This window comes from Capra hircus, assembly GCF_001704415.2.
Source record: "Capra hircus breed San Clemente chromosome X unlocalized genomic scaffold, ASM170441v1, whole genome shotgun sequence".
NCBI classification, from domain to species: Eukaryota; Metazoa; Chordata; class Mammalia; order Artiodactyla; family Bovidae; genus Capra; species Capra hircus.
Window position 1 is genome coordinate 51,098,401 of NW_017189516.1, and position 26,611 is coordinate 51,125,011.

Here is a 26,611-nt window from a genome sequence, read left to right on the forward strand (position 1 = left end):
TGTGAGATGCCTAGAATCTGTTTTATGCAGGCTTCAGAGGGATGGGTTAGGAGGAAATGAGACCGACTTTGAATTGAACTAGCCCAGGCCACTGTCTTTTGTGCCTTGTGGGTCCTTAAATGGGTACCTGTAGTACTCACAGAAGGAAACGAGAAAACCAAAAAGCATGGAGGGAATAATGAAAGGGAGGAAAGGTAGCTAGAGAGGAAGAGAAAGATGAAAGGAAGAAGGAAGATGCATAAATTAGCTTTTTCTGTGTAACAAAACACCCCAACATTTAGTGGTTTAGATAAAGCCACAGCCATTTGTTCCCAGTTCTGGAGTCTGCAGTGTGGGCTGGGCTCAGCTGGTCCTGCTGGAGTCTCTTTGCTCACTCATGTCCCTGCAGTCCCCTGCCAGTCAGCTAGATGACTCTCTGCTGGAGGTTGGCACAGTAATGGTAACTGGGCACACATGCCTTTCACCACCCAGCAGGCTAACTCAGGCTTGTTCTCCCCGTCACATAGTTCCAGGAGCAGCAGGAAAGTGGAAACTTCCATAGTCACGCACTTTTTAAAAGAAATATTTGGCCACACCATGTGGCATGTGGAACTTTAGTTCCTCGGCCAGGGATCGAACCTGTGTCCCTTGCACTGGAAATGTGGAGTCTTAACCACTGGACCTCCAGAGAAGTCCAAAGCACTTTTCAGGTTTCTGGTGGCATCACATTTGCCAGTGTCCTATTAGGCAGAGCAAATGCAAGTCCATCACACATTCAAGAGGTGGAGAAAGAGATCCCGCCTTTGGCTAGGAGGAGTTGCAGTCACAGTGCAGATGGATTGGCATACTGGCATAGGGAGGATTTATGGCCGGTTTTGCAGTCTCCCACAGAAGGGAAAGGCTAGAACTCTTTTGCTGGCAGGATTGGCAGAGATGTAGCAGTGTAGAGATTAAGGCCCTCACCTTGAATTTTAAAATGATACTATAAATCACCAAGTTCCTATATTCCACAGTTTATCTGTCGAATAGGGCTGGATAATAATATAACCTCTTACTCATTTCCAGTGGGAACAAGAAAAACTTTATGGGCAAAAGTTTCCTCCTCTTTTACTCCCTGGAATTGGACTAAGGAGCAGTTAAATGTTTAGTATGTCTCAAGTGGCAAATGTATTTGGAAACAGAAAACTTTAAGGCAGTAGACTTAATTTCTAACTCGTGTTGAAGATGCAACAAAAACTTAACAAAGGAAAAATTGGGAACTTTCCTGGTGGTCCAGTGGCTAAGATTCTAGGCTCCCAATGCAGGGGACCCGGGTTCGATTCCCGTCAGGAAACTGGATCCCACATTCCGCGACTAAGAGTTCACATGCCACAACTAAGACACAGCACAGCCAAATATAAATATTTTTTTTTTTAAAGAAGGAAAAATTGACATGGTGATCTTCTTAGTTACTTGGTAAGACCCATCCTACACTTGAATTTGTTTGTTTTTTCCTCATCTGTGTATCTTTTCATCATATTTCATTACTGAAAACAATATCAAAGCATAGTTTAAGTAGAGGAAAATGCTCAGAATTTGTTGCTATCCAGTGGAAAGAGGAGTTGAGAGTTAATTAGAAAGCCTCAGGTCTGGCAGTTGGAATTGATTTAATGCAGCAGTAGTTAACTAAATTCAGTTTTCTTCAGGAAATGTTTTCATACAAAAGCAAGAAAGTTCATGTCTAGTAAACTTTGTATGAGTATAGCTTAATGTAAGACTGTCATTTAAAAAATCAAGTAGGGGTTTTTGTGAAATAGACAATGAATGCTCTGAGAAGGAATTCATTGGTACATCCTTACCTACAGATTCACTTTTAAGATGGTAATCATTGACACCCTAAGGAAAAGCATGCCCTAAGTTTGGAAACACCTTTAGTTCTGCCATGTTGCAGGGAGACCTGTGGTTGCCTCACCCAGGGGGTCAGGTCTGCTGATCAAGAAGTCATTTGAAGGGGGTCCCTGCCTTTGTGCTCCTTAATACCCTCTTCAGCTCTGGGCAGAGGTAACCATCAACATTCTAGCCCCTGGGATACATTTGGAAAACCTCAAGTTTGGGAAGGGGAGGGAGGGAGAAAAGGGAAACCGTAGGATGAAGGAGAGTAGAAGGGAAGAGAGGATGAAAAAACTGGAGAAGAAGGAGGAGAGAAAAGGAAATGTTCAGTGCTACAGAAAAAACATCATTGGACCAACAGTCCAAGAGGTCTGCCAGCTCCTTACCCTGGCCTGGTTCATTACACCTCTGACCTGGCATCACCAGCGTCACTAAAGAGGTCATCTTCGCGTGGGACTTCCATTGTGGTCTAGTGGTTAAGAGACCATTCACTTTGCATTGCAGGGAACTTGGGTTCAGTGCCTAGTCAGGGAAGTAAGATCCTACATGCCTCAGAGCAGTGGAGCCCATGTGCCACAAATAGTGAGTCTTTGTGCCGCAATGAAGATTTCACGTGCTGCAGCTAAGACCCAGCGCAACCAAATGAATAAATAGTACCAGTGGCATAGTGATTCTGCCAAACAAACAAAATATCACCCATAAATAAATAAATGAATATTCAAAAAAGAAAGCAGCCATCTTCTTAAATGTTTCAGAAAGCAGTTCCTTCTACAATTTAACAATGCTCCAAAGCAAGATGTTTCTCTTAATTTAAGTCCTTTGGGCTGTAGTTTAAAGCTACCTTCCAGCATTGCCTTGTGCCCATGGCAGAGATGAAGACCATCTCCCTGTCACCGTTCTTCTCTGAGGGCCTTGTGTACATTGTGGGTATTATTCCTAATCCATCATAACCTCCACCTGGACTTGCAGTGTGGATTCTTTCCAGTCTATTCACAGATGATGTTTTTAATACATTTTCATCGGTTGTCTGCTCCATCCCTCCAGGTCCCTTCTGACCATTCTCTGCTTTGCTTTTGATGCTTCAGCAGCATCAGACTGACTCTAGCCCTGCCCACTCTGTGCCAGTCTTTGGCTCTATGTCTCACTTGGCTCTTCACGTAAAGGGAGTTGCACATCCTTTAAGATGCAGCGTGACTGTTACCTTCTGCAGGAACCTGCCAGATTCGTTTCCCTCTGCCAGCTTAGGTTCACTTCCTTGAAGCTCCCACTGTACCTGGTTCATATGGAGCTCCCAGAATGCCTAGCATTCTGCATTCAGGCTCTTATGGTCCTCTTGGCTAAGTGCCTTTGGCAAGGGTGTAACCTGCACACCCCTGTTCTTTGGCACACAGTAGGCCTTCAGTAGAGTTTTGTTCAACTAGTTATCTTTGAAGTCTTACAGAACCATCTTAGTTGGACTCCTCTTGAATGGTGGCATCCAGAACTAAACCAGTCTTTGCAGGTAAAGATCCTATTAGGTGGGGTCCCCTCAATAATGGGGCCCCTACAAGGTTTGAGAACCATGCTTGTTTGTTCCTCGATGGCCATACTCACCACTTTGTAGCCAAGCCCGGCATATCTCTGCCCTTCTCCTGTATCTGCCCACCAGCCTCACCTTCGTCCTCTCCATCTGTGCAATTTGCTTTTCCTACCACTGTAGAGAAGCTTACCGTTATTTATTTCTGCTCCTCTTCCCAATTTATTGAGGCCTTTGGCCACTGGTCCTTTCTTCCATGGTGTTGGTGTCATTGTCAGGAACTGTGAGCCACTCTCTGCCCCTCAGTCTGGGCCACTAAATAATCATTAGGTTCTCAATGAAGCAGTGAGCCCTCAGGATGCTGCACATCATGTCACTGGGTTTTGTTTTGGCTGCTACCTGGACCAGCATCACATTACCCAAGAGGACAGTGGGCAACTCTCTGGAGCTGAAGTTACCTGTGCAGCTACCCAGTGGTTTCGCTGATTATCCCAGGATGTGTGGACCCCACAGTCAGCACCTGGGCCTCTGAGCAGCCAGTGAGTACAGGCATAACAGTTCTTGGATGTAGCCGCTCTGAGCTTCCTCTGCTCTGGAGCTGAGCTCTGAGTATAATCAGAGATAATTTCCTTCCCATCCAAGCCACTTGTATGGTCTCGCTCTCTCTCCTTTTTTTTTTTTTTTCCTGGTTATGCTGGTATTACCCTGGGTTTTAGCCAGCTTGATAAATAGAGGAAGTTGGATGCATTTCCAGCCTTCCTGATGTCATGGTTTGGGGCAGTCTGTAGCTGTGGGAGGTTTTAGTTAATCCTAGCAATTGGTGAGTTTGCTGTTCTTCTCTGAGAAGCTTCTCTGTTCTGTGCCATGTCTTACATAAGTCAATATGGTTCCTTTTGTGACTTGCCCTTTCCTTTCAATGATGTAAGAAGCCCAAACGTTGGCAGGCACTCTGTTTTGTTACTGGAGTGCTGGTGCTGATCCTCATCAGATCCCGAGTCCTGCTTAGTTTCTTGTGGAGATAAAGGGCGGTGGACATGTGGCAGTGATAGTGGCAAAGATGGATCCAGAGGCTGACGGATGGGCAGTTCTGTAATTAAGTTCAGGCCTATGTGTCCATCAGCCATTTTCACGTCATTACTTTTGACATTCTTTTCCACAGCTTGCTCAAGTGAGTTCTTGCTCCCTGGCTGGGTAGCTGGTTTCTTGGCTCTGAGAGCAGAAGTCTTCGTGCTCTCAATGGGCTTTCTAATTGTGCTAGAGTGGGTCCAGGGGAGACGGTGTCCAGTTGAGCTAGTGATGGCCTTATGTTCTAGTTAGTCTCCCTCTGAGCTTGTGTGTTCTCTGAAAAACCTGGATGGCTTGGCCCAGCCTCCCTCTGTTCTGCCTTTTGCTAGAAAAAAAAAATAAGTAATTGTATAAGTCATACATGAACCTGTGCCCGTGTTCTGTTGGCCTTCATCCTTTCCCCCATCACATGCCTCTCTATGGAGGCTTGGTGGGTTTCCTTCCAGGCTTTTTTGTATGTGGCCACACTTGTCACTATACAAATAAGCATACATATATAGAGCCTTGTTTGTTTCTTAACATATCCTAGTAGCTACAGTATTAAGAAACTTGATTTTTTTGCATGACTTACACATATTGACAGTCTCTATGTATCAACACATGCAGACCAACTTCATTTTTCTTAAGCATTGTATAACATTTCAGAATATGGATGGATCATCCTTTTTTTAACTATTCATTTACTGATGGATACACAGGCTTTTCCACCCTTGTACAAAGCTGCAATAAGAGTATCTGTATATTTTTGTGTCTGTGTGTCGCTGTTTCTGTAAGGACAATCTCTGGAATTAGAATTTCTGGATCAAAAGATATGCACATTTAAAAATTCAAAACATAGCTCAACTGTTCTCTCAAAGTTTATGTATCCACCAGCAGTGTAAGCAAGAGTTCATTTCCCATGTTCCCTTGAACATGCTTTCCAGCTCTGGGTATTATTAGGCTTTTTAATTTTTTCATGCAGTAGGCAAAACAAATTTCATTGTTGCTTGCCGTATTTTTCTACCTGAGAGTGTTCCAAAGGAGCAAAGAGAGACTCATGTTGTTTATTAATAAACTTGGTTTACTAGGCACCACTCAGCATGCTTTATTGTGGTTATCAGTAAGGTTTTGGAAGAGGCAATGTGTTTGAGTTGTGAAATTTCATCAAAAACTCCTATGTAGAAAATTCTCATTTATACAAATATAAAGTGAAATTATTTCCATACTCAAGTCACAATCAATTTGTTTCTTTGTTTGATTATTTTAATGTTTTACAGTTGTTACTCTTCCATTCATTCCACGTTGAGCATTGGTACATGTGTTTATAATTTGTTCATCCTATGACGGGACATCTTGCTTGGCTTTCCTTTTTGTCTTTAAACATTGCTTAATGAAGTTTTTCTGACATACTGGGCTTTATTAAGAACTAGTCCTTTTTTTCCCTCTTAAAGAGCATATAATCAATAGTAATTCATCATGACTTCTTATTTCCTCTTTGAATTTATATCCTGTATCCTCCTTGAGCATTGAACTTCTGTCTTAACAGTTTGTTGACTGAAGCCAGGAGTAGATCAGTTGGTTCCAAGATCACGCTATAGATTGTTACCTCTTGTAGTTCTTGATTTGAACATTGTTTAGTCTGTATTTCACTTGAGGGGACAGCATGGTGTGAGGTGACTGTCATCTTTGAGCTGATAGCTGTGCCCATATTTTGGTTTTGAAGCAAAGCATGATGGAATATTCTGAAACATACAAGTCAGGTGGTCAGTAATGTGCTCTGTCCTGAGTGGGCACATGATTTTTTTTTCCCCAGAGTGCATCTGCCTTGGCCTTCTCTCAGGTCATTGCCAATGCCTCTGTCTCCCCCTTCCAACTGTGAGCCAAACTGGACAATCAGTAGAGAGTTATTTATTCAGCTCCTTCTGCCCTGGGCTTTGGGGATGCAAGTGCCATAAATGACTCACCCAATCCTTGATAGCAGGGAATTTAGGTTCTAGGGAAATTAAGTCACAAAATGAAGAAAGGGCTAATGAAGAAGGGGCTTCCCTGGTGGGTCAGAGGTTAAGGCCTCTGCCTGCAATGCAGGAGACCTGGGTTCAATCCCTGGGTCAGGAAGATCCCCTGGAGAAGAAAATGGCAACCCACTCCGGTATTCTTGCCTGGAGAGTCCTATGGACGGAGGAGCCTGGTGGGCTACAGTCCACAGGGTCGCAAAGAGTCGGACACGACTAAGCGAGAAGAATCTCTCGAAAAGACCACCCTGCCTCAGAACTGATCACTTCATTGTTCAGTGCCGCCGTGATGTGGTTAATGAAGCCCGAGTAGTAATACACGCTACTAAATATTAACAAGGTCAGCCTCCAAACTGACTTTGTCATGTCTTCCAATTTGTAATAAGTTCCTTAAGAGTAAGGTTTTCTTCCTCCATTTCTTTTGTAACTCTGCTGCCAAGTTCTAGCCTTGGTGGACAGCAAGGGGTCTAGAGTCCTTGGCCGATGTGCTCACTGTAGTGCTGAAGCATCATGGTGCCAAGAAGGCCTGGTTTCCATTGGTCTAATTCTTTCTTTTTTAAAACATTTTTAGACTTGTGCAGAATATCTCCATCTTTTCTTCTGAACTTCCTGCCAGGTGAGTGAGTCTCTTTCTGTGTGAAAATGAGGAAATGATGAACATGTTTGTTTTTCCTTTCAAATTACCCCCCTTCAAGTCTCCCTCCCCTTAACCACTGTATTCTTTTTGTTATTGCTTTGTTTGTCACTCTTCACTGCCACTTGGAGCCTTCTTTTCTTCAGACATTTTCTCTTCCTTGGGGATTCTGTCGTTGACCTATTTCTTCTCAGTAATCCAATTGTTTTTGAATAACTTGAGTAATGGGTACCGATTTTGAAATTACATGGTGCAGTAAAATCTGGGGAAGGAGAAGGATCATTTATGTAGAATTCTTTGGAATTTTGTTTCACAGTTTTCCCCTTTCCATCTCCCTGGACTGGCTTCCCTATCTCTAACAGCATTTCTCATGTTTTGAAATGGACCATCGAAGTATTCTCTCTCTTACCCAAAGTGCTGTGCATACATATGCGGCTTCCAAAGACTCCTCCCAAACAGGTTTCTGCTCCTAACCCCCTTCTAAATAGAACTTCTGAGGTCACTATTGACTTGGATTTCCTATTTTCTCTGAGACTCATAAATAAGGATGATTTCTGGTATAAATAATAAAAATCTTGTCACCAATACTAATATTTATTATAGTTAATGTAAATTAGAATTCACATAGTTACAGTAAATGCTGATAAGTTACTGTTAGAAACAAGGTTAAAACACCTGAGCAGAGTCACACAGCTAATAAATGACCAGGTGGGGACTTGGAACAGAAGTTGGCATGCATGCTCAGTCGCTTAGTCATGTCCAACTCAAGAGTACTAGAGTGTGTTGCCATTGCCTCCTCCAGGGGATCTTCCCGACCCAGGGATTGAATCTGCGTCTCCTGCATTGGCAGGTGGATTCTTTACCACCTGGCCACCTGGGAGTTGGCTTGATGTGACAAAAGCAAGGAAAGGCATAGAATGGTGGTGGTGGTTCCCTTTCCTTAGGACCTCCCTTCCTCTCAAATACGATCTCCTGAGGCTCCAAACCCCATGTTTTTGCCTCATCTCTGCTCCTACCCCCCACCCCCAGCCTGATCAATACCTTGAGGATGCTTTGAAGGAGTCTTCTATTTCTCTCCTCTACATATTGATAGAATTATACAGCAATAAATTCCAGACCAAATCAGTTTTAAAAATCTTTTTTGAGTGCCTGCTGTGATTGGAGTTGCATGTTGTGAGGGTTAGGGTGAGGTGAGGTGGAGACCGAGTCTACGTACGAAAAGATACTACGCTCTGGTGCTTTGTTTTGTTTTTTAGATCAAGTTGAGTCTCATGGACTATGAAGAGAAAGTGTCTTTTAAGTAAAAAAAAAAAAAAAAAACCCACCATTTATTTGGCCACACCAATGACCGGTGAATCTAAACAGTGTCTGTAAGCTCTTGAGGTCAGGATAGATGCCTGTCTTGTTTAATGTAGTACCTTGAGTCCCTAGCATAGTACCTTGTATGTAATAAAACCTCAATAAATGTTTGTGAACTAGTTGAATAAATGCAAGAAATAATTCTGAAGTCTATTTACATTTAGTGCTAGAGTCTACTATAAACTTGTCTTCTAATTATGCTTGTAATAATAGCCAACATTTCTTGTCTGTACTAAGATCTTGATTTTATGGCCTCATTTTATCACTGTAGAACCCTATAAAGTAGATTCTATTGTTACCTCCAGTTTTTCAGAAGAAAAATTTAGGTCCATAGAGGTTAAGGAACAGGCCAAGGTTACACTGTTAAGTGGTGGAGCTTAGATTTGAAGGCAGGCAGATGACTTCCCATGTGTACTCTTGTACCTTATGCTTTTCTGTGTGTGTTTTAAACATACTGTGAGCATTAGGGGAGGAGCCTGAAGAGTGAGGGCAGAAGAAAGTAGGCTTTCACTTTGCCTTGGGTAATTCAAACATGGGTAGTCAGGAGGGTCGGAGAAGGCAATGGCACCCCACTCCAGTACTCTTGCCTGGAAAATCCCATGGAAGGAGGAGCCTGGTAGGCTGCAGACCATGGGGTCGCAAAGAGCTCAGACATGGCTGAGCGACTTCACTTTCACTTTTCACTTTCCTGCATTGGAGGAGGCAATGGCAACCCACTCCAGTGTTCTTGCCTGGAGAATCCCAGGGACGGGGGAGCCTGGTGGGCTGCCGTCTATGGGGTCGCACAGAGTCGGACACGACTGAAGCGACTTAGCAGCAACAGCAGCAGTCAAGAGGGTAGATTGCAGGTAGGACAGTAGAGAAATATGGAGATGAATGAGAGAGTGGAAAAATATAACACCTTTCACAAGGTTTTGTGAATATTTGTTTACTTTTAAGCATATAATTTATTTCTAATCTTACATATCTGGTATTGATTCACTTGTTTTATTGAATAAAGCTTTTTTTCCCCTGCTGCCTTAGAAAGCATTTAGTTCTTATTAAGAAAGTCATTTGCACTGTGAAGACCAAACAAATTATTTTCCTTCCCTTTGATCCTAGAGACAAGAAAGCTTTACATTATCATCATGCTGTGTAGTTCACCATTGACTTTACTTTGGCTTTGACAAATGATACCCAGAGCTGCTGTTCTGGAGTTCATATTCAGCCCTTAACAGTTAACCCAGTTTCTGTTCAGAACTTTTTTTTTCTTTCTAGCGTACAGAATGCCGTTTCTCCTACAGCATTGCTGTCTGGCTTTAGTTCCTGGTGATTTTATCTTCAAAAAAGTTTGTTGCTGAAGTGTGGAATAGTTCCTTTTGTCCTATATTTCTTCAAATTACAAGCTTTGAAATTGCTGCTAGACATTTTGGTGAGCATTCCAGAGAATTCTGTGAATAGTCTCATTTGGTTTATAAAATGGGTAAAAACACGAGGACTTTCCTTGTCAGGTTTTGGCACCAGGGTTCTCCTAGCCTAGTAAGCATGAATTAGGCTGTTTTTTTGTCTGTTCTTTGACTTTTTGTGAGGTTGGAATTCCTGTGAAAACATCTGGGCCTGGAGTTTTCTTTGTGGGGGAAATTTTGAGACCTTTTAATTATACATCTATTTAGGTTTATTATTTCCTCTTGATTCCTTCTTGGAAAGTTATATTTTTTTTTCCTAGAGATTTGCTCATTTTTATCTAGATTTTAAAAATTATTGAATAAAGTTATTCCTAAGATCCTTTTATCTTTTATGTTTATAGCATTTTCATTTATATTGCTTTTACAATTTTTTATATTGGTTGTTCACTTACACTTCTCTCTCTTTACCTCCTTCTATAGCCTTCCCTCCAACCTCCTCTTAATTTTGCCACAATAGTCTTTTCAAAGAAAAGCCTTGGCTTTATTAAAACCTTTATTTTATGTCTTTTTATCTTTTATTTTTTTTATTACTTCCTTTCCTCTTCTTTGGGTTTATTTTGTTGTTCTTTTTCAAACTTCTTAAGAAGGTACTTAACTCATTAATTTTCAGCCTTTCTCTTTTTTAAAATACGTGCATTTAAAATAAAAATTTTACTCTAAATATCTTTAGCTCTGTCCTACATGTTTTGAGATTTAATGTTTTTATTATTGATCCAGTCAAATATTTTCTGATATATGTTAGGACTTCTTTGACCCTAAAGTTATTTGTTAAATAATAGTCGAACTTTTTATTATAGCTTAATTTTGTTGTGGTCAGAGAACATAGTCCTTTTCTTTTTTCTAAATCTGTTTTCGAGACTTCTTTTATGGCCTGGTTGGCTTTCATAAATATTCCATGTGTGCTTGAAAAGGTTATGTACTCAGTAAGGTTCATGTATGGTCATTAAGTCAGGTTGGTTTAATATGCCATTCAAATATTCTATATCTTTAGTGACTTTATCCTTAGTGACTTTCTTTGAATTTTATAGGTTATTGATAGAGATGTGTGACTATCTCTCAATATAATTGTGAATTTGTTCTATTTCTCCTTGTATTCTGTTAAAAATACTGGTTTGTATATTTTGAGGCTGTATTATTAGTTGCATTCACATGTAGATTTGTTTAGTCTTCTTACAGAATTAATCCTTTTATGAATGCATCATTTTATTTATAGGTAATGCTTTTCGCTTTAAAGTATAATTTGTCTGATATTAACATAAACATGAATTTTCTTTTGATTAGTAGTGGCATTGCATATCTTTTCCATCCTTTTGTTTTCAAACTTTCTGTATCATTGTTCTAGTTGTACGGTCGTAAACAGCATATAGTTGCATTTTGTATTTTTTCAGTCTTATAATCTTTGCCTTTTAATTGAATGATTTAGTCCATTTATATTTAATGAATCATTGATTTGTGTGTTTAAACTCAGCATCTTTTATTTTTCCTCACTGTTCTCTCTTTTTCTCCCCTTTCTTACCTTTCAGAATGACTGAATATTCTTTTTTTTTTTTTTAATTTTTTTAAATTTTAAAATCTTTAATTCTTACATGCGTTCCCAAACATGAACCCCCCTCCCACCTCCCTCCCCACAACATCTCTCTGGGTCATCCCCATGTACCAGCCCCAAGCATGCTGCACCCTACGTCAGACATGGACTGGCGATTCAATTCTTACATGACAGTATACATGTTAGAATTCCCATTCGCCCAAATCATCCCACCCTCTCCCTCTCCCTCTGAGTCCAAAAGTCCGTTATACACATCTGTGTCTTTTTTTCCTGTCTTGCCTACAGGGTCGTCCAGAATGACTGAATATTCTAAAAAATCATCCCTCCCTCTACTAGTTAGGAAATTATATACCTCATTTCTGTTTTTTACTAGGTGTTATTGAATTTATAGCATCTACTCAGCTTTTCAATGTCTGAAGATAATCAATACCTTTAGCCTCCTCTAGGATAATACAGGGACCTTGGAAGACTTTAATTTTTTAAATTTCACTTTTTATCTTCTAATTGATATATTAAATATAGTTGCCATGTTTTTATCTGTCATGTTTCATTTATCCCTGCAAGATATTATTGATATTTTATATTTTGAATTTGCCACTATACAGTGGTATAGTGCCCACCCTTAACTCTGGGCAGCTGTGGCCTCTGTCCTATGTCTCATGCTTTCGAGGCTCCCTCTCTGGCCCTTCCCTAGTCATATCCCTCTCCAAAGGATGAGGACTTTTTTATACAAGGAAGGCAAGCCTAACTCCTCCCCCAACCCTTATTTCTAGATTGTGTACTGGGAACCCACGAATCGGGTATTTCCTGTCCAGATATTCTGTGTCTATTTCCAGGACCTGGGCAGTCCTCTTCCCCGGACAAGCCATGTTGCAGGTGTACATACCTCTAGACCTGAGGGATGACCAGAGGATAGCTGCTTAAAGGAGAGACGGGGGTTGTTTAGATCTATGGACTGAGGTGTCAACATCCATGTGCACAAAGCCTCTTGCAGTTTGAGATGGAGCCTTAGTGGAATAATAAGGGCAAACCGGATCTCCTTTCAAACTTCTGACCTGTATATTACAAATGTTAGGAATGGGTCTGGTCACATTTTTTTTATTGCATCTCAGATCTTACATTTTTTGCCTGAACATATCTTTTAGGATTTACTTAGTGATGATTTGCAAGTAGGGAACAATATGACAGTTTTTGTTCATCTTCTGGTTTCCATTGTTGCTTCTGAGGAGATAGCTGTCCGTCTTACAGATGCTCCTTTGGAGGTTAACTGTCTTGTTACTCTGGCTACTTTCAGGATTTTCTCTGTGTTTGTGATTTTCTTCAATTTCACTATTTCGTGTTTACATGTTGGTTCCTTTTTATTTATTATAGAGGTTTTTTGGGCTTGTTGGATCTGTGGATAGGTGGGTTTTTTTTTTTTTTTAACCAGTTTGGGGTCAGTCTGTCATTATAACTTCAAACATCGGCTTTTGCGCCTTCTCTCCTCTTTGAATTTTGTTTAAGTGTATGTTAGACCTTGTATTGCTTTTTTCCATGTCTCCGAACTGTTCTTTTGTATTTTGTATCTGGAGCTCAAGCTTGCTTCATTAGGCCCAAACCCTTAGGCATAAGTGGCTCCTTTGTTTGAGTAAGCTCTGGGAATTGGTCATGGACAGGGAAGCCTGGTGTGCTGCAGGCCATGGGGTCGCAGAGTTGGACATGACTGAATGACTGGACTGAACTGAACTGAACTTGCCTATATTATCTCTCTGAGTTCCTCCTTTGGCTTCACCTTTGACCTGGTGATTCTTTTCTATCTTGTCAGCTCTCTGATATATTAAAGAAAATACTTTTTAATATTTTATTCATGATTTTTAATTGTCTTCAGCAGAAGGTTTGATCTAAATAACCTAACCCAACATATTCTAGGAACATTGAAGAAAAAGAAATTGGAGATATTTATTGTATCAGGATCTTTTAGTAGAGTTAAAATTGAAATTTAATTATGCTTTTACAGTTTCTTGATTCTTTTTTTTAACATAGTTAAACATATAATCAAAGATTCTAAAGAAAACCAGCCCTGAGATTCTCTGACTTCTTTGACAGTTGAATGATCAAAGTCAGTTGCTTTTTCACTTTTTAGTTCTTGATTTTATCTGCCTTCTTTAGTACCTCCTTTTACAATTTCTCCTTGTGCTAGTCTTGTTAGCCAACATGCATGATTCAATGTAAATATCTCAAAGGCATAATGTTTTCTAAAGATAGATTTATGATTTATTACCATTCAGGGTTGCACTGATGGTCTTTAAAAATATATACGTATACTATTTAATGAAATTGAAGAGATCTAGAATAATTTCTTGGAGGGCCATGGCTTTCAGTCATGTAGCTTATGTACTGTCCAACCCTAGGGGTTGCCATTTACATCAGAGTTTACAACCCTAAGAGATGAATCTGGGATAATCTTTAATTTGTGGATGTCTAATGTCAAGGTCTAGTTTTACTGTTTAAATGCTAGCCAAAAGTTTTCTTTGTCATGGCTGTTGTCTCACAAGCCATCCTCAGCAACTTGAAATTTAGCTAAGAACCAGTGGCTCTTCAAGTCACCTCTGTTGATGACCTAGATCACCTTGACCTAACCCACCTTATACCAGGAGATGAGGAACAAATAGTTCCAGCTGAAAAAGATAAAAATGACTTTAATGTACAGTGAGTAAGGGTTTCAAACTCTACAGCTTTCCCTCTTTGATCAGTGACCCCAGAAATGTCCTGACCCAGTAGGATGTTCTCTCGTTTATGCAGAGGGCAGTAGGAGTGGCAGTATTTTAAATAGCATTAAACTTCTTCTCCTATTAGGAAAGTATGTATTCAGCCTGAGGAAACATACTCCAGGCTGGACAGTGAAAAGCAGTCTTTGCAGTGACGCCAGGTCTGTAGTAAGTTCTTCCTGAGCCATATTCTCTCTCCTAGATGATTTCTGGAGTCACCCTTCATTTCCAGCCTTTCCTGCCGTCATCTGGGAATTGAGTGCAAGCTCTCTTCAGTGGAAAGGCATGGTTTATTTTGGTCAGAGGCCCAAGTCACAGCACATGTTAACCAGGCTTTGTGTCCCATGACTGATTTAACTTTGACCATAACTTATAAACCACTTATGCCCTACCCTCCAAGTGGTAAAGCTCATGAATGAGGTTGCAGAAATTTTGAAAATTCTGTAATAGCATTTTGAGTGTGTTGTTTCAATTTGCCTTGGAAGTTTGCTTCCGAGGGGACCATTTCTCAGGAACGCCAGCATTGTGGCCTGGTAGAAAGAGTAGGAGTCCCACCAAACAAATGAACGTGACCCTTCTCCTGGAACGGGGATCCCCAACCTCTGGGATCTAATGTCTGATGATGTGAGGTGGAGCTGATATAATAATAATAGAAATAATGTGCCCAATAAATGTAATGGACTTGAATCATCCTGAAATCAACATCCCTTTCCCCCTACCCCCTGGTCCGTAAAAAAATTGTCTTCCATGAAACTGGTCCCTGATGCCAAAAAGGTTGAGGACCGCTGCCCTGGAATATACTGGGCCTCTTTCTACACCTATATAACAAGAATCTCAGCTAGGTGGATTCTGAATTCCTTTCCAAAAGCAGATTGCTCTGGTACTCTTTCTAGAACTGAAATTAGATACTTGTGCAATAAATCTTCTAAATCAGCTCTTTGAATTCCAGGTGGAGTCAGGCCTAAGGCATTTGTATAGGAGAGTTTTTTTGGTAGAGATTTGGTTCATTAAATACAGCTTTTTTAAAAAAGGAGTGCTCCGGCAGAAGCACTATGGGAAGCTGCTGTAGAGCACAGGGAGCTCAGCTGGGTACTCTTTGGGTGGGATGGTGGGGGGAGGGGGGTATATGTATACATATAGCTGATTCATATCGTCATACAGCAGAAACTAACACAACACTGTAAAGCAACTATACTACTGCAATCAAAAAAGAAAAAGGGAATACTTTTGAAGGGGGAACTGAGTTCAAAAATTAAAAATAGATTTTTTTAAACTTATATATGAAACTTATGCATATAAGTGTATAATTCAGTGAATTTCTGAAACTGAACACATCATGTAACCAGCAAGCAGAATATTACCTGGACCTCAGAAGCCCCCTTGTGCCCACTTCTAATTGTTATATCCACTGCTCCTTTCCAAGGATAATGACACTCCCAACCTCACTCCATCGATTAGTTTTGTGTGCTTTTGTTTTTCATCTGAATGGGATCATGGGCAACATGCATTCCTTTATGGCTGGCTTTTTTATCTTACAATATATTTCTGAGGTTCATCAATATTATTGTATGTAGCTGTAAAAGACACTTAAGTTTTTCTCCAGAGAGACATTGCTGTATCTTTGCACAACGATATTAGCATTATCGTTGAAGTGACTCACTCTGGAGGATCAGCAATATACCATTATGAACAGAGCGAGGATAAAAGTGCTGGAGAGGAGGGACAAACCAGAGGCACTTTATAATTTATTAACGTAGCATGTTATTAATATATAATACAATTTACAGTATTGATTTTAAAAATTTAAGTTCTCTTTGGAAGGAGAAGGATTCACTTCTTGCCATGCATGTCCAAGGAAAGAATTACCTCTCTGGTACTGGCAATGGCTATTAAATTATAGGGTTCCTTTTATTAAAAATTTTTTTTGTTTATTTTATTTTTGGTTTCACTGGGTCTTTGTTGCTGCAGGAGCTTGTCTCTAGTTGTGGCCAGTGGGGGCTACTCTAGTTGCAGAGTGAGGGCTTCTCCTTGCGGTGGCTTCTTCTGTTGCTGAGCACATGCTCTAGTTGCATGGGCTCAGTAGTTGTGGTGCATGGGCTTAGTTGCTCTGCGCATGTGGAATCTTTGCAGACCAGGGATCAATCCGGTGTCCCCTGCATTGTCAAGCTGATTCTTATTCACTGGACCAGCAGGGAAATCCGAAATTAAAGGACTCTTAACAATTGCCAGCTTTTCCTGGAGACTGAGAAATCGTGATTTATTCCCAACTTTCCATGTCCTCATCTCTGTAATCCTCACACAGACGAGGTACAGGATAGCTGTTTGTTTACTGACTGACTGAAGAGTCTACAGCTAGCATTTATAGTCCCTACACAGTGTCAGCCCCTGTGCCCAGATGTCTGCTTTAATCACCACAGCAACACTATCAGGCTGGCACTGTTATCACAGTTTGTTAGGTGGGGAATCTTGGCCATTGGAAATAAGTTATCCAAAGTCACTCAGACATTGTGTGGCAGAACCAGGACCTTTGGCCCCATGCTTTTTAGCCTTCACTGTGGTGCTACACACTGTCTATCTTGAGTTCAGGGAGGTGCAGTGGTGACTGGGTTTGTGGGTGCCCTGTGGCCGGGAGCTCTGCCAGCTGAGAACACATAGCCTAGTGTGTCCTGGCCCCTTCCCTGGTGGCTGTGTAGAGGGAGCCTGCTCAGTGGGCTCTTGCTGCCTGAGCCCTGTGGGTGGAATGTGATTTCCTGGCTGGCTTGTTCCTCTTTCAGCATCTCACGCCAGCAACTACTGCTGGTGCTGACTGCCTATCATGGAGTTCTGTTGGTCATCTCCTCTGCAGTTTTCTCTGTGTGCCGAGCTCCTCCCAGCCCCTGCCCCACCTCCACCACATGTATTTCATCTAGTTACCACCTAGTCAACCCCACATTTCATCTAGTGTATATTGGTTCTCAATGAATATTTGTTGGAACAAAGTTAATAAATGAATGGTAAATAACACTTTTAAATTCAGTACTGATATAAATTTTGCTTTTTGAAAAATGTTGACTCTGCTGAAAAATGTCGCATAATAAAAATGGTAATGAATTAACATCTAATAAAGAGGAAATGGAACATATCCATCCTTTTACAGCGTAAGACATAAATGGGATAAGATTCTGTGACTTCTTCTGATTCTTAGCAGTTTTTTAACCAGCCTTTATATAGTGGTAATCGCTATATATGCAGCATTTTGTGTTTTTAAATTCCTCTTGATATTTTACAGGTATTGATGTAATAGGGGACAGCCAGTTGGATGTTGGATCTGTTTCTTTGACTTTAACTTTTGCTTTTCGTGGCTTTTGTTATGTGGTTTAGTCACTAAGTCATGTCTGACTCTTGTGACCCCATGGACTATAGCCTGCCAGGCTCCTCTGTCCATGGGATTTCCAGGCAAGAATACTGAAGTGGGTTGCCATTTCCTTCTCGATTTGTTATTATAATCATACATAATGTCCTGCCTCAGGGGACCCTGCCCCTCTGTCAGAATGTTAAACCAAAGTGCCTTTGTTCAGCTTACAGGGAGACAGTCTGCCCCTGCCCTGTGAATGGCTGCAGAAAGGAAGAAACACACGCTCTCCTGTTTTAGAAGATAAATGGAAATGGCCTTTTTACTTCCTCATCTCCTCTCACTCTCTGTTCTATAAAAGAAACTGGCATCTAGACCCCATAAGATCAATTTTGGGGGGGACACTAGTCTACCAGCTTGCTGAATAATGTCATATTCCTTGCGTCAAATACCTCATCTCGTGATTTATTGGCCTGTCTTGTTATACAAGTAGAGTGAGCTTGGACTCGGTAACATTGATGCTTTCCATAAATCTACATGGACTACCTTGCCTATCATTTTTAATATATAGTATCCCAGTGGCTGGGTCTCCCATAATAAACATGGGTTTTGCTTTTTGTAACCATTGCCCACCTGGCATTGCCAATTCTCTGGAACTAGAGTATTTTAAAGGGAGGGGTGTTGCAGGTTGTCTTGCTTGAGGAACTGACCTTTTGGGCATTCTATCTTATGATTATAGCAAGCTGTGATGATGTGTTTTCCCCTTACTTTATTTCAGGATGTTTTTCTCTGGTGGGCAGTGTGGCCATGTTGGCAGACCTGAAGAACTTTTACTGATGTTGAAGGTAGCCCTTGTCATCATTTTTCTTCATGTCACTCTGGTTACATCCCTGGAAGGTAAGATGCTCATTTCCCTTTATCTCTTTTTCTGTTTTATCAGTGTGTATGTTTGTGTGTTTGGGACTTTTTTTTACAATAGTAAAATTAGTGTAAAACATTTTAACAAGTTTTAAGTGTACAATTCACTGGCATTAAATGTAGTTCACAATTTTGTGTGGCCATCACCACTCTTCATTTCCACAACATTTTCATCATCTCAGATAGGAACTCTGTACCCATTAAGCAATAACCTGCCTCCCCGCTTCCTCCCAGACCCTGGTAACCTCTGTTCTTTCTGTCTTTATAATTTTTCCTCTTCTAGGTACCTCATATAAGGAATTACACAATATTTGTCCTTTTGTGTGTGGCTTATTTCTCTTAGCATAATGTTTCCAAGGTTCATCCATGTTGTAGCATGTATCAGAATTTCATCTCTTTTTAAGGCTGAATAATGCTCCATTGTATCTGCATATCATACTAAGTTTATTTATTCAGTGTTAATGGCATTTGAGTTATTTCCATCTTTGGGCTACTATAAATCATGCTGCTGTGCACATTGTTGTGTAAGTATCAGTTTGAGTCCCTTCTTTTGATTCTTTGGGGTGTATATACTTAGAATTGCTGGTCATAGGTAGTTCTGTGTTTAACATTTTAAGGGTCTGGCAAACTGTTTCCCACAGTGACTGCACTATTTGACATTCTTACCAGCAAATCACAAGGATCCCAATTTCTCTATATCCTCACTAAAATTTGTTATTTTCTGTTTGTTTTTGATAATGAGTGTGATATGGTATATCATCATGGTTTTTGTTTGCATTTCCTTAATGATTAGTTATGTTCAATAGTTTTTCATGTGCTTATTAGAATCATGTGTGTATCTTCTTTAGAGAAATGTCTATTCAAATCTTTGGTCCATGTTTGAATTGGATTGTTTGGGAGTTTTTGTTGTTACTGAGTTTTTGGAGTTCTTTATATAGTCTGAATATTAGTCCTTTATCAGATATACGACCTGCAAAAATTTTCCCAATTCTGTGGGTTGTCTTTTCACTCTTTTAAGTAGTGTCCTTTGATGGAGAGAAGTTTTTAATTTTGATAAAATCCAGTGTATCTATTTTTACTTTATTGTTTGTGCTTTTGCTTTTATATCAAAGAAATATCATGAAGATTTTCCTCTGTTTTTCTTCTAAGAACTTATAGTTTTAGCTTTTATGTTTAGGTCCTTTGATCCATTTTGAGTTCATTTTGTATATGGTGTGAGGTAAGGATCCAACTGGACTTCCCTGGTGGCTCAGCAGTAAAGAATCTGCCTGCAATATAGGAGCTGCAGGAGACTCTTATTCAATCCCTGGGTCAGGAAGATCCCCTGGAGGAGAAAATGGCAACCCACTCCAGTATTCTTGCCTGGAGAATTCCATGGACAGAGGAGCCTGGTGGGCTACAGTCCATGGGGTCACAAAGAGTTGGACACTACTGAAGCGACTTAGCATGTGCACATGCAAGGATCCAACTTCATTATTTTACATTTGGATATCCAGTTTTCTTAATACTATTTGTTGAAAACACTGTCTTTTCCCCATTGCATGGTCTTGGCACCTTTGTCAAAAATTAATTGACCATACATGAGAAGGTCTGTTTCTGGTGCTTATTTGTTTATAAAAGTAGCTACCCAAAGGCACTTCTGTATGGAAATTTAAGGGAGATAGAGAATCACCCTAATGAAGCATTATTTTCAGAAAAGAGGATCTCTATAAGCTTATGAAAGGAGAAAAGTTACCTGAGGAGGGCAGTAAAAAGACGAGAATTACCAGGGCTGCAATATGTTTGGGTACAACTCCCAAAAGATTACAGTGCTGTGCAAATATAAAAAATCATTACAGGAACTTCCCTGGCCATCCAGTGGTTAAGACTGCACTTCTACTGCAGTGGGCTTGGCTTTGATCCTTGATCAGGGAACTAAGATCTCACATGCCATGTGGCGTAGCCCCCTCCCCCCGCAAAAGAATCATTATAAAGAAGACACTATTAGGGACACACAGAAATATCTTTCTTATTTAGAAGAAAATTGCCAGACCAAAGAATCTTTGTTGGTTAAAACAAATATGTACTGGCAGCAAACAATGTAAGTATAACACACACAGATGCACACAAATAGAAAACTTCCCAACAGACTAATACACAGTTGGCAGTCTCAAAAGTAGGCACTGGGGCATATTGTCAAGGACCCGCAATACTTTACATGAAGAAATAAAGAGTCAATGTGTATTGACTACTTACAGTGTGCTGGGTCTCTATGTGCTTTGCCTATCAATCCACCCACTCTCTTAAGCTGCTAAACCAAGTCTGTTGAGGGGAAATCCTAGTCTTAGCACCATTTCACAGATCAAGAAACTCAGGCTCAGAGAGATAAGTAACTTGCTCAAGGAAGTGAGTGCTGTGGGAATTGTACTTAACTTGGAATTTTGTGCTTGTAACCACAAAACCAGAGTTTTCAAACTTGAGTGTACATCAGAATCACATAGAAAGCTTGTTAAGACAAACCCATCCATGAGAGTTTTGGATTAGTAGCTCGGGGGGGACCCTGAGAATTGGCATTTCTAACAAACTCCCAGGTGATGTTGATGTGACTGGTTCAGAGGCAATCCCATTGCCTCCACAACTGGCAGAAGACATAAGTAGGAAGAGAGAACTCCAGATATACATCATGGGGTACAAACTCTGTTGTGGCCATGTGACGTTCTTATAAACTGTGCTCACTCACCGTCTCCTTGGGGCATCTTAATGTAAGTGTAAGAAATTATATGTACCCAGCACACTGACATCCCTGTGGGATTGTCAGGGCAAAAATCAAACGTCCTCACTTTACTGATGAGTAAATGTCCCCAGGGACATTATTGGTTAGGAAGCAGTGGAGCCAGACTAGATACTAGATCTTTGGTCTCGTGTTTCAGCGCTTTTTTCACCACAGGGTAGATGAGGAACGAAAGTGGAACACGAGGGGAAAAATCATCCGAAGGAAAGCTGCTTGATAGAAATAAGTCTGTTTTGAAGAAGTATATTTAAAAATGACGAAAATAGGGGCTTCTGTGAAGCCAGAAGGTGGTCCAGTGGTTAAGAATCCACATGCCAATGCAGGACACACAAATTTGATCCCTGATCTGAAAAGATGCCACATGCCGTGGAGCACTTAAGTCTGTGCGCCACAGCTACTAAATCTGTGCTCTAGAGCTCGGGAGCCACAACTACTGAGCCCACCATGTTCTACAGCTACTGAAGCCTGAACGCCCTAGAGCCCGTGCTCCACAACGAAACTGTAGCCCCTGATCGCCACAACTAGAGAAAAGTCCACACAGCAACAAAGACCAGCACAGCCAAAAGTAATAATATAATTAATTAATTAATTTCAGTAAATGGTGAAAATGGGCCAGGTAAGCAGGAGAGGGCACAGCTCTGACACCAACCCGAGCAGGGAAAACCTGAGTGGATGCTAAGGTCACTGAATGTATTTCTTGCTCTGGCTCTCTGATGAATTGATTTCTTCAGGCAGTGGTTCTCAGAGTGTGGCCCCCAGACAGGCAGCATCAGCATCATCTGGGAGCTTTTCAGAAGTGCAGATTCTCAGGCCCAGCCTAGACCTGGTGAGTTGGGGGGTGAGGCCCAGCCATCTGTGCTTTAATCAGCCCTCTGGGTGTTGTTGATGCCTACCCAAGCATAGAACCACGGTCTTAAAGAACTGGCTGAACTTTACTGTGCCACATGATATAGTAGAATATGGTGAGATCCATGGTTCAAGCCCTCCACATGCCTGCCACCTGCTATTTGTATGATCTCGATTTGCTACTAGACTGATATGGGGCTCAGTTTCCTCATCTTCAAAATGAGTATAATACTGAGCTCCTCTAGAGGGCTTTTGTAAGGCTCAATATATGTTAAAAAAAGAAACTTCATGATGGCAGACATTTTTCTTTTCCATCTCTATTGACATACAACATCGTATATGCAAAGGTTTTTCTGAATGAAGTGTGTTGGGATCTGGAAAGGGCTAAATTGGAGATCATTATTGTCTTTCAGAACTCCCATTAAGAGTATTCATTCATGTTATCTAATAATTACTTTGATAATATTTACCTTGTGCCAGCCACTGTTCTGAGCCCTTATAAAAAACTATTTCATTTAAAGCTCACTCAGTAACCCTTTGTAGTAGGCAGTAGTATTATTAGCTCCATTTTATAGGAAACTGAGGCACAGAGGTAAGCAACTTGCCCTAGCCTGCACATTTTGGTTGCAGAGCTGCGATTCCAACTCAGGTCATCTGACTCAAAGTTTGTGTGTTTAACCACTACACTCTCCTATCTTCTAGCATCCTTAAGCTCTCTGCTACACTAGGTTGTGTACTCTGCATAGCAGTTGTATATCTGTAAGTTAAAAATAAAGCTGGAATCCACTTTAGGACTGGATGTCAGACTGGATCATCCAGATAGCTTATAGGCACCATCTTTCTGAACAACTTTGGGCTGAGACAGGTTCTCTTCAGTTCAGGATGCCTGGTCTTTGATGAAGGCCGAGGGGACCTGCTGATTGTACTACACTAGATAAGTAGTTGTGTGGTAATGAGTGCCTGCTGTGTGCCCAGCATTACTGCCTGCTGAGTGAGCATCATTTCTGAGTCCAGGGAGTTTACACTCCAGTTGGAGGGGCATGACTAGGATACATGAAAAAAAGTACAAACTGTAACTAAATCCCAAAGTGTGAGTCAGTGCTATGGGGCTCTAACATATGTGGCCTCTGGCCAAGTTCATGCATGACGCTAGTAGGATGCTAAGCCACCTGTAGCAGATGCTATTGGTGCTCTGCCCATGTCCCCTTGAGCCACCCAGAGGTTATCTTCAGACAGATCCTGTGCCTTCTTGATGGCTCCCATGTCTCACTGACTGAGAATGATCTGTGCCCATGGGTCTATGCTTGACCTGTGCAAGGAACCAGCTAGTAGTGCCAGAGAGTTAATACCCCAGAATGGTGAAGAAAGGGAGTTGGTGCTTACCTATGCCAGCTTCCCCAGCCCTTGGTGGGATCATGCTAAAGTGTGTTCTGTACACCCAGTGGATTGTTGGATGGGCCCCAGATGCCCACGGTAGCAATGTGCTCATTAATGTACCCACTGTTGGCTTTACTCCCTTCCCTACTCCCTCCCTCTGCTTCCTGGGGTCATCCCCATTGGGAAACATGCTCATTCTCCAAAGTGCAGCCCAGTATGACTACCTCTAGAAAACCTCCCCTGACCTCTTCAGAAGAATTAAATCTCTTTTATCAGTGCTCCCTTTTGTTTTTATGCATGTCTTCTTTATACTTGTCACTTTGTGTCATGTCACTTTGTCTCATGTCAAGGAAGTCAAACATACTTCCTTGGCATCATCAGTCTTTTCAGCACATGGTATGTGCCAAGTGAGAAGGGGGAAGAAAAGTTCGACAAGGTGGATGAGAAACTCATGGGATGAAAACTAATGAGTATTGATGACCTGCCCTGGGGCAGGCCATTCAAGGTGCTTTACATAGATCATCTTGTTTAATCCTCACAAAAACCCTTTATGGTAGATATTTTTCATTTCTGTTTGCAGATGAAGAGACTGAGTATCAAAGAGATTAAGTCATTTGCCCAGAGTCAAACAGCTTGGAGGATTCCCCATTGGAATCAGTAGCCTGTACTGTTCCTACTCTACCGGGTTGCCCAGGAAGGGAAGACTGAATGAACGTGGGGTGAGGCATGAAGAGAAGATGGAGAGGGAGTCTGAACTAAACTGCCAGAGAGCAGCCACTGCCCCTGGCTCTGGGGGATGTGGACTGCAGGCATGGTAGCTTCACCCTGGAAGCCTGAGAGATGACTCAGTAGCTCCTAGCAATGAGGAGAGATTGGACTGATACTCTCTTGTTAGGTTGCTGGCCACCAGACAGAGCCCGTAGAACTTCACACTTTCAGTTGTATAGTTTGGTGGTCATTCATGTAGTTTGGTAGCTTTGAGGGAGTCATTCTTGGTCTACCCAATGCCCAAATGAGGTTTGACAGGTAACTATAACTTACTTACCTCTGGTCTCTAGCTTTCTTGGGCTATGCCAATGTCATTTTTTCTTTGCTTTCTTTTTTTCCTCTGCTGCTGCTGCTTTTTTGTCTTCCAAGGAGGTCTCCTTTTAGGTACAACTATTTTCCAGAGGGTTAGATGACGTATTAGTGGAAGATGGTTATAATTTCATTCTTGCAGAATTGTCTTTCCCATTTGGAAACAATTACACATGAGAGCCAGTTTGGTGATCTCATGAGCTATAATCCCAACTTAGTCTCTTTCTGGGCTGGATCTAGATCTTTCTGTACTGCAGGCATTTCTAGTGATAGATTTCTCTCTAAGTCCCCTTCTCCAAGGCCTCACTGTCTTTTCTCCTCTTACCCTCTCATGCTTTGTCCATCCAAGTCTTTGTTTTTATGCAATGCGTGTCAGAGCTGTAGGAGGTAGACTGTGTGCTCCTGAAAGGTAGGGAAACAGTCTTGTATGTAAACCCAGTGCTGGTCTACTTGTCCCTCAATTCCTCTCTATAAAATTGAGAAGACTCTTGAGAGCCCCTTGGACAGCAGGAAGATCAAACCAGTCAATCCTAAAGGAAATCAGTCCTGAATATTCACTGGAAGGACTGATGCTGAAGCTGAAGCTCTAATACTTTGACCACCTGATGTGAAGAACTGACTCATTGGAAAAACCCCTGATACTGGGAAAGATTGAAGGCAGGTGGATAAGGGGACAACAGAGGATGAGATGGTTGGATGGCATCACTGACTCAACGGACATGAGTTTGAGCAAGCTTTGGGAGAGGGTGATGGTCAGGGAAGCCTGGTGTGCTGCAGTCCATGGGGTCGCAAAGAATCAGACACTACTGAGCGACTGAACTGAACTGAAAGTTGAGATTATAAATACCACAATGGTGATCTGATACTAGGTTAATCTCTCAACCTCCCAAAATCTCCCGCAGGCATGATGAGGTCACTTCTGTTGGGTCCTGACTCTTTCCCTGGTAAGTAGAAGTTGTGACAAGGAATGACAGAGACTCTGGATGGGTTGAGGAGGAAACTGAAACCAGAGGAGATTGTGTCTCACTTTCCACTTAGAATTCTGGGTGAGAACTCCTCACAGTGGCGCACACATCAACAGAGAGCAATGGTAGGGATGATAAATGGCGGCACAGTGTGCTTAGGCAGAGAGGAGGCTGGAGGTGATGTCCTGTTGAAGTCTCTCTCATTTCTTGTGTGAAGGGAAGGGATTCTCAATGGTTCTTGTGTTCCTAGCGGGTAGCTCCGCTGAGAGCCAGGGCTGCAGAGATAATGGTGTGGACAGCGGAGACCAGGGACCACAGGGAGGATGTGACAGACACTTGGTAGTAAGATCTGAGAGGAACTGCATCAGCAAGAGTGGGCCCCCCAGGTTGGGTAGGATTCTGAGAGAATAGAACATGGGGCCCACTGGACATGGCCTTAAGCAGTGGATACCAGTGGGCCCTGAAGGAACCCTGCTGGGTGAAGGGGATCTCTGGAGAGGCCATTGAGAACCCAGGGCTCAGCACGAGGTAAGCTCACTGATGCAGAGCCCTTCTCCCTGCTGTGAGAACACTGGCTTCCCCTTCCTGACCTAGAAGCCATCTTGACTACCAAAAGGAAGAGGAGGGAAAACAAAGATTGCGCATTTATCTGGAAGACATGGAGTTGACTAGAGAGCATTTTAGAGCAGAAGAGAGCATTCTCTTTAGTCATTCATCAGGTTTAAGGATCCTTTTCCTGTACTTCTGGAATGGAGACAGCACAAGATGTCATCCTGAACATCAAAGGAAGCTTGAGGGCTTTTAAAATTTTGTTTGTTTCTTGTTGCTACTGTCTGCATCTAAATTCTGTCCATATATTTAAAACTAACTCTTAAAGCACATGCATACTGAATACTTTGAGTTTGTGAGAGCACTGATAGGAATTGTTGAAGGCTGTCACTATGTCCTGAATTCTGCTCCTCCTCATGGTTTTATCTTTGCTGATATGAAGTAATATCTTGTTAGGTCCCAAGTTCAGGCTCAGGTCCTCTCTCTGTCCTCCAAAGTGTTAGCACATAGTAAGTGCTCAAGAAATTGGCTGCTTGGTTGCTTTTGATTTGTGGCTCTATTCTAAAGCCTAGAGATATACTAAAACGTGGATTGCCCTCCTCAGCTTAAGGCACCAGCATTATACTC

At 41.5% G+C, this 26,611-nt stretch overlaps 1 protein-coding gene across 3 annotated transcripts in view; it reads left to right on the forward strand.

Moving 5' to 3' along the window:
* The window catches only part of ADGRG2 (adhesion G protein-coupled receptor G2), a 121,767-nt gene that overhangs the window by 34,180 nt on the left and 60,976 nt on the right, over window positions 1-26,611 (forward strand). For 2 of the 3 annotated variants that reach the window (XM_018043945.1, XM_018043947.1), the window contains one exon: window positions 18,261-18,379. In XM_018043945.1, the coding sequence (XP_017899434.1) occupies window positions 18,262-18,379 (118 nt within the window). In that variant the 5' untranslated portion in view covers window position 18,261. Of the gene's footprint in view, window positions 1-18,260; window positions 18,380-25,376; window positions 25,415-26,611 lie in introns of those variants that run through there. The other variant, XM_018043948.1, reaches the window with a different exon arrangement.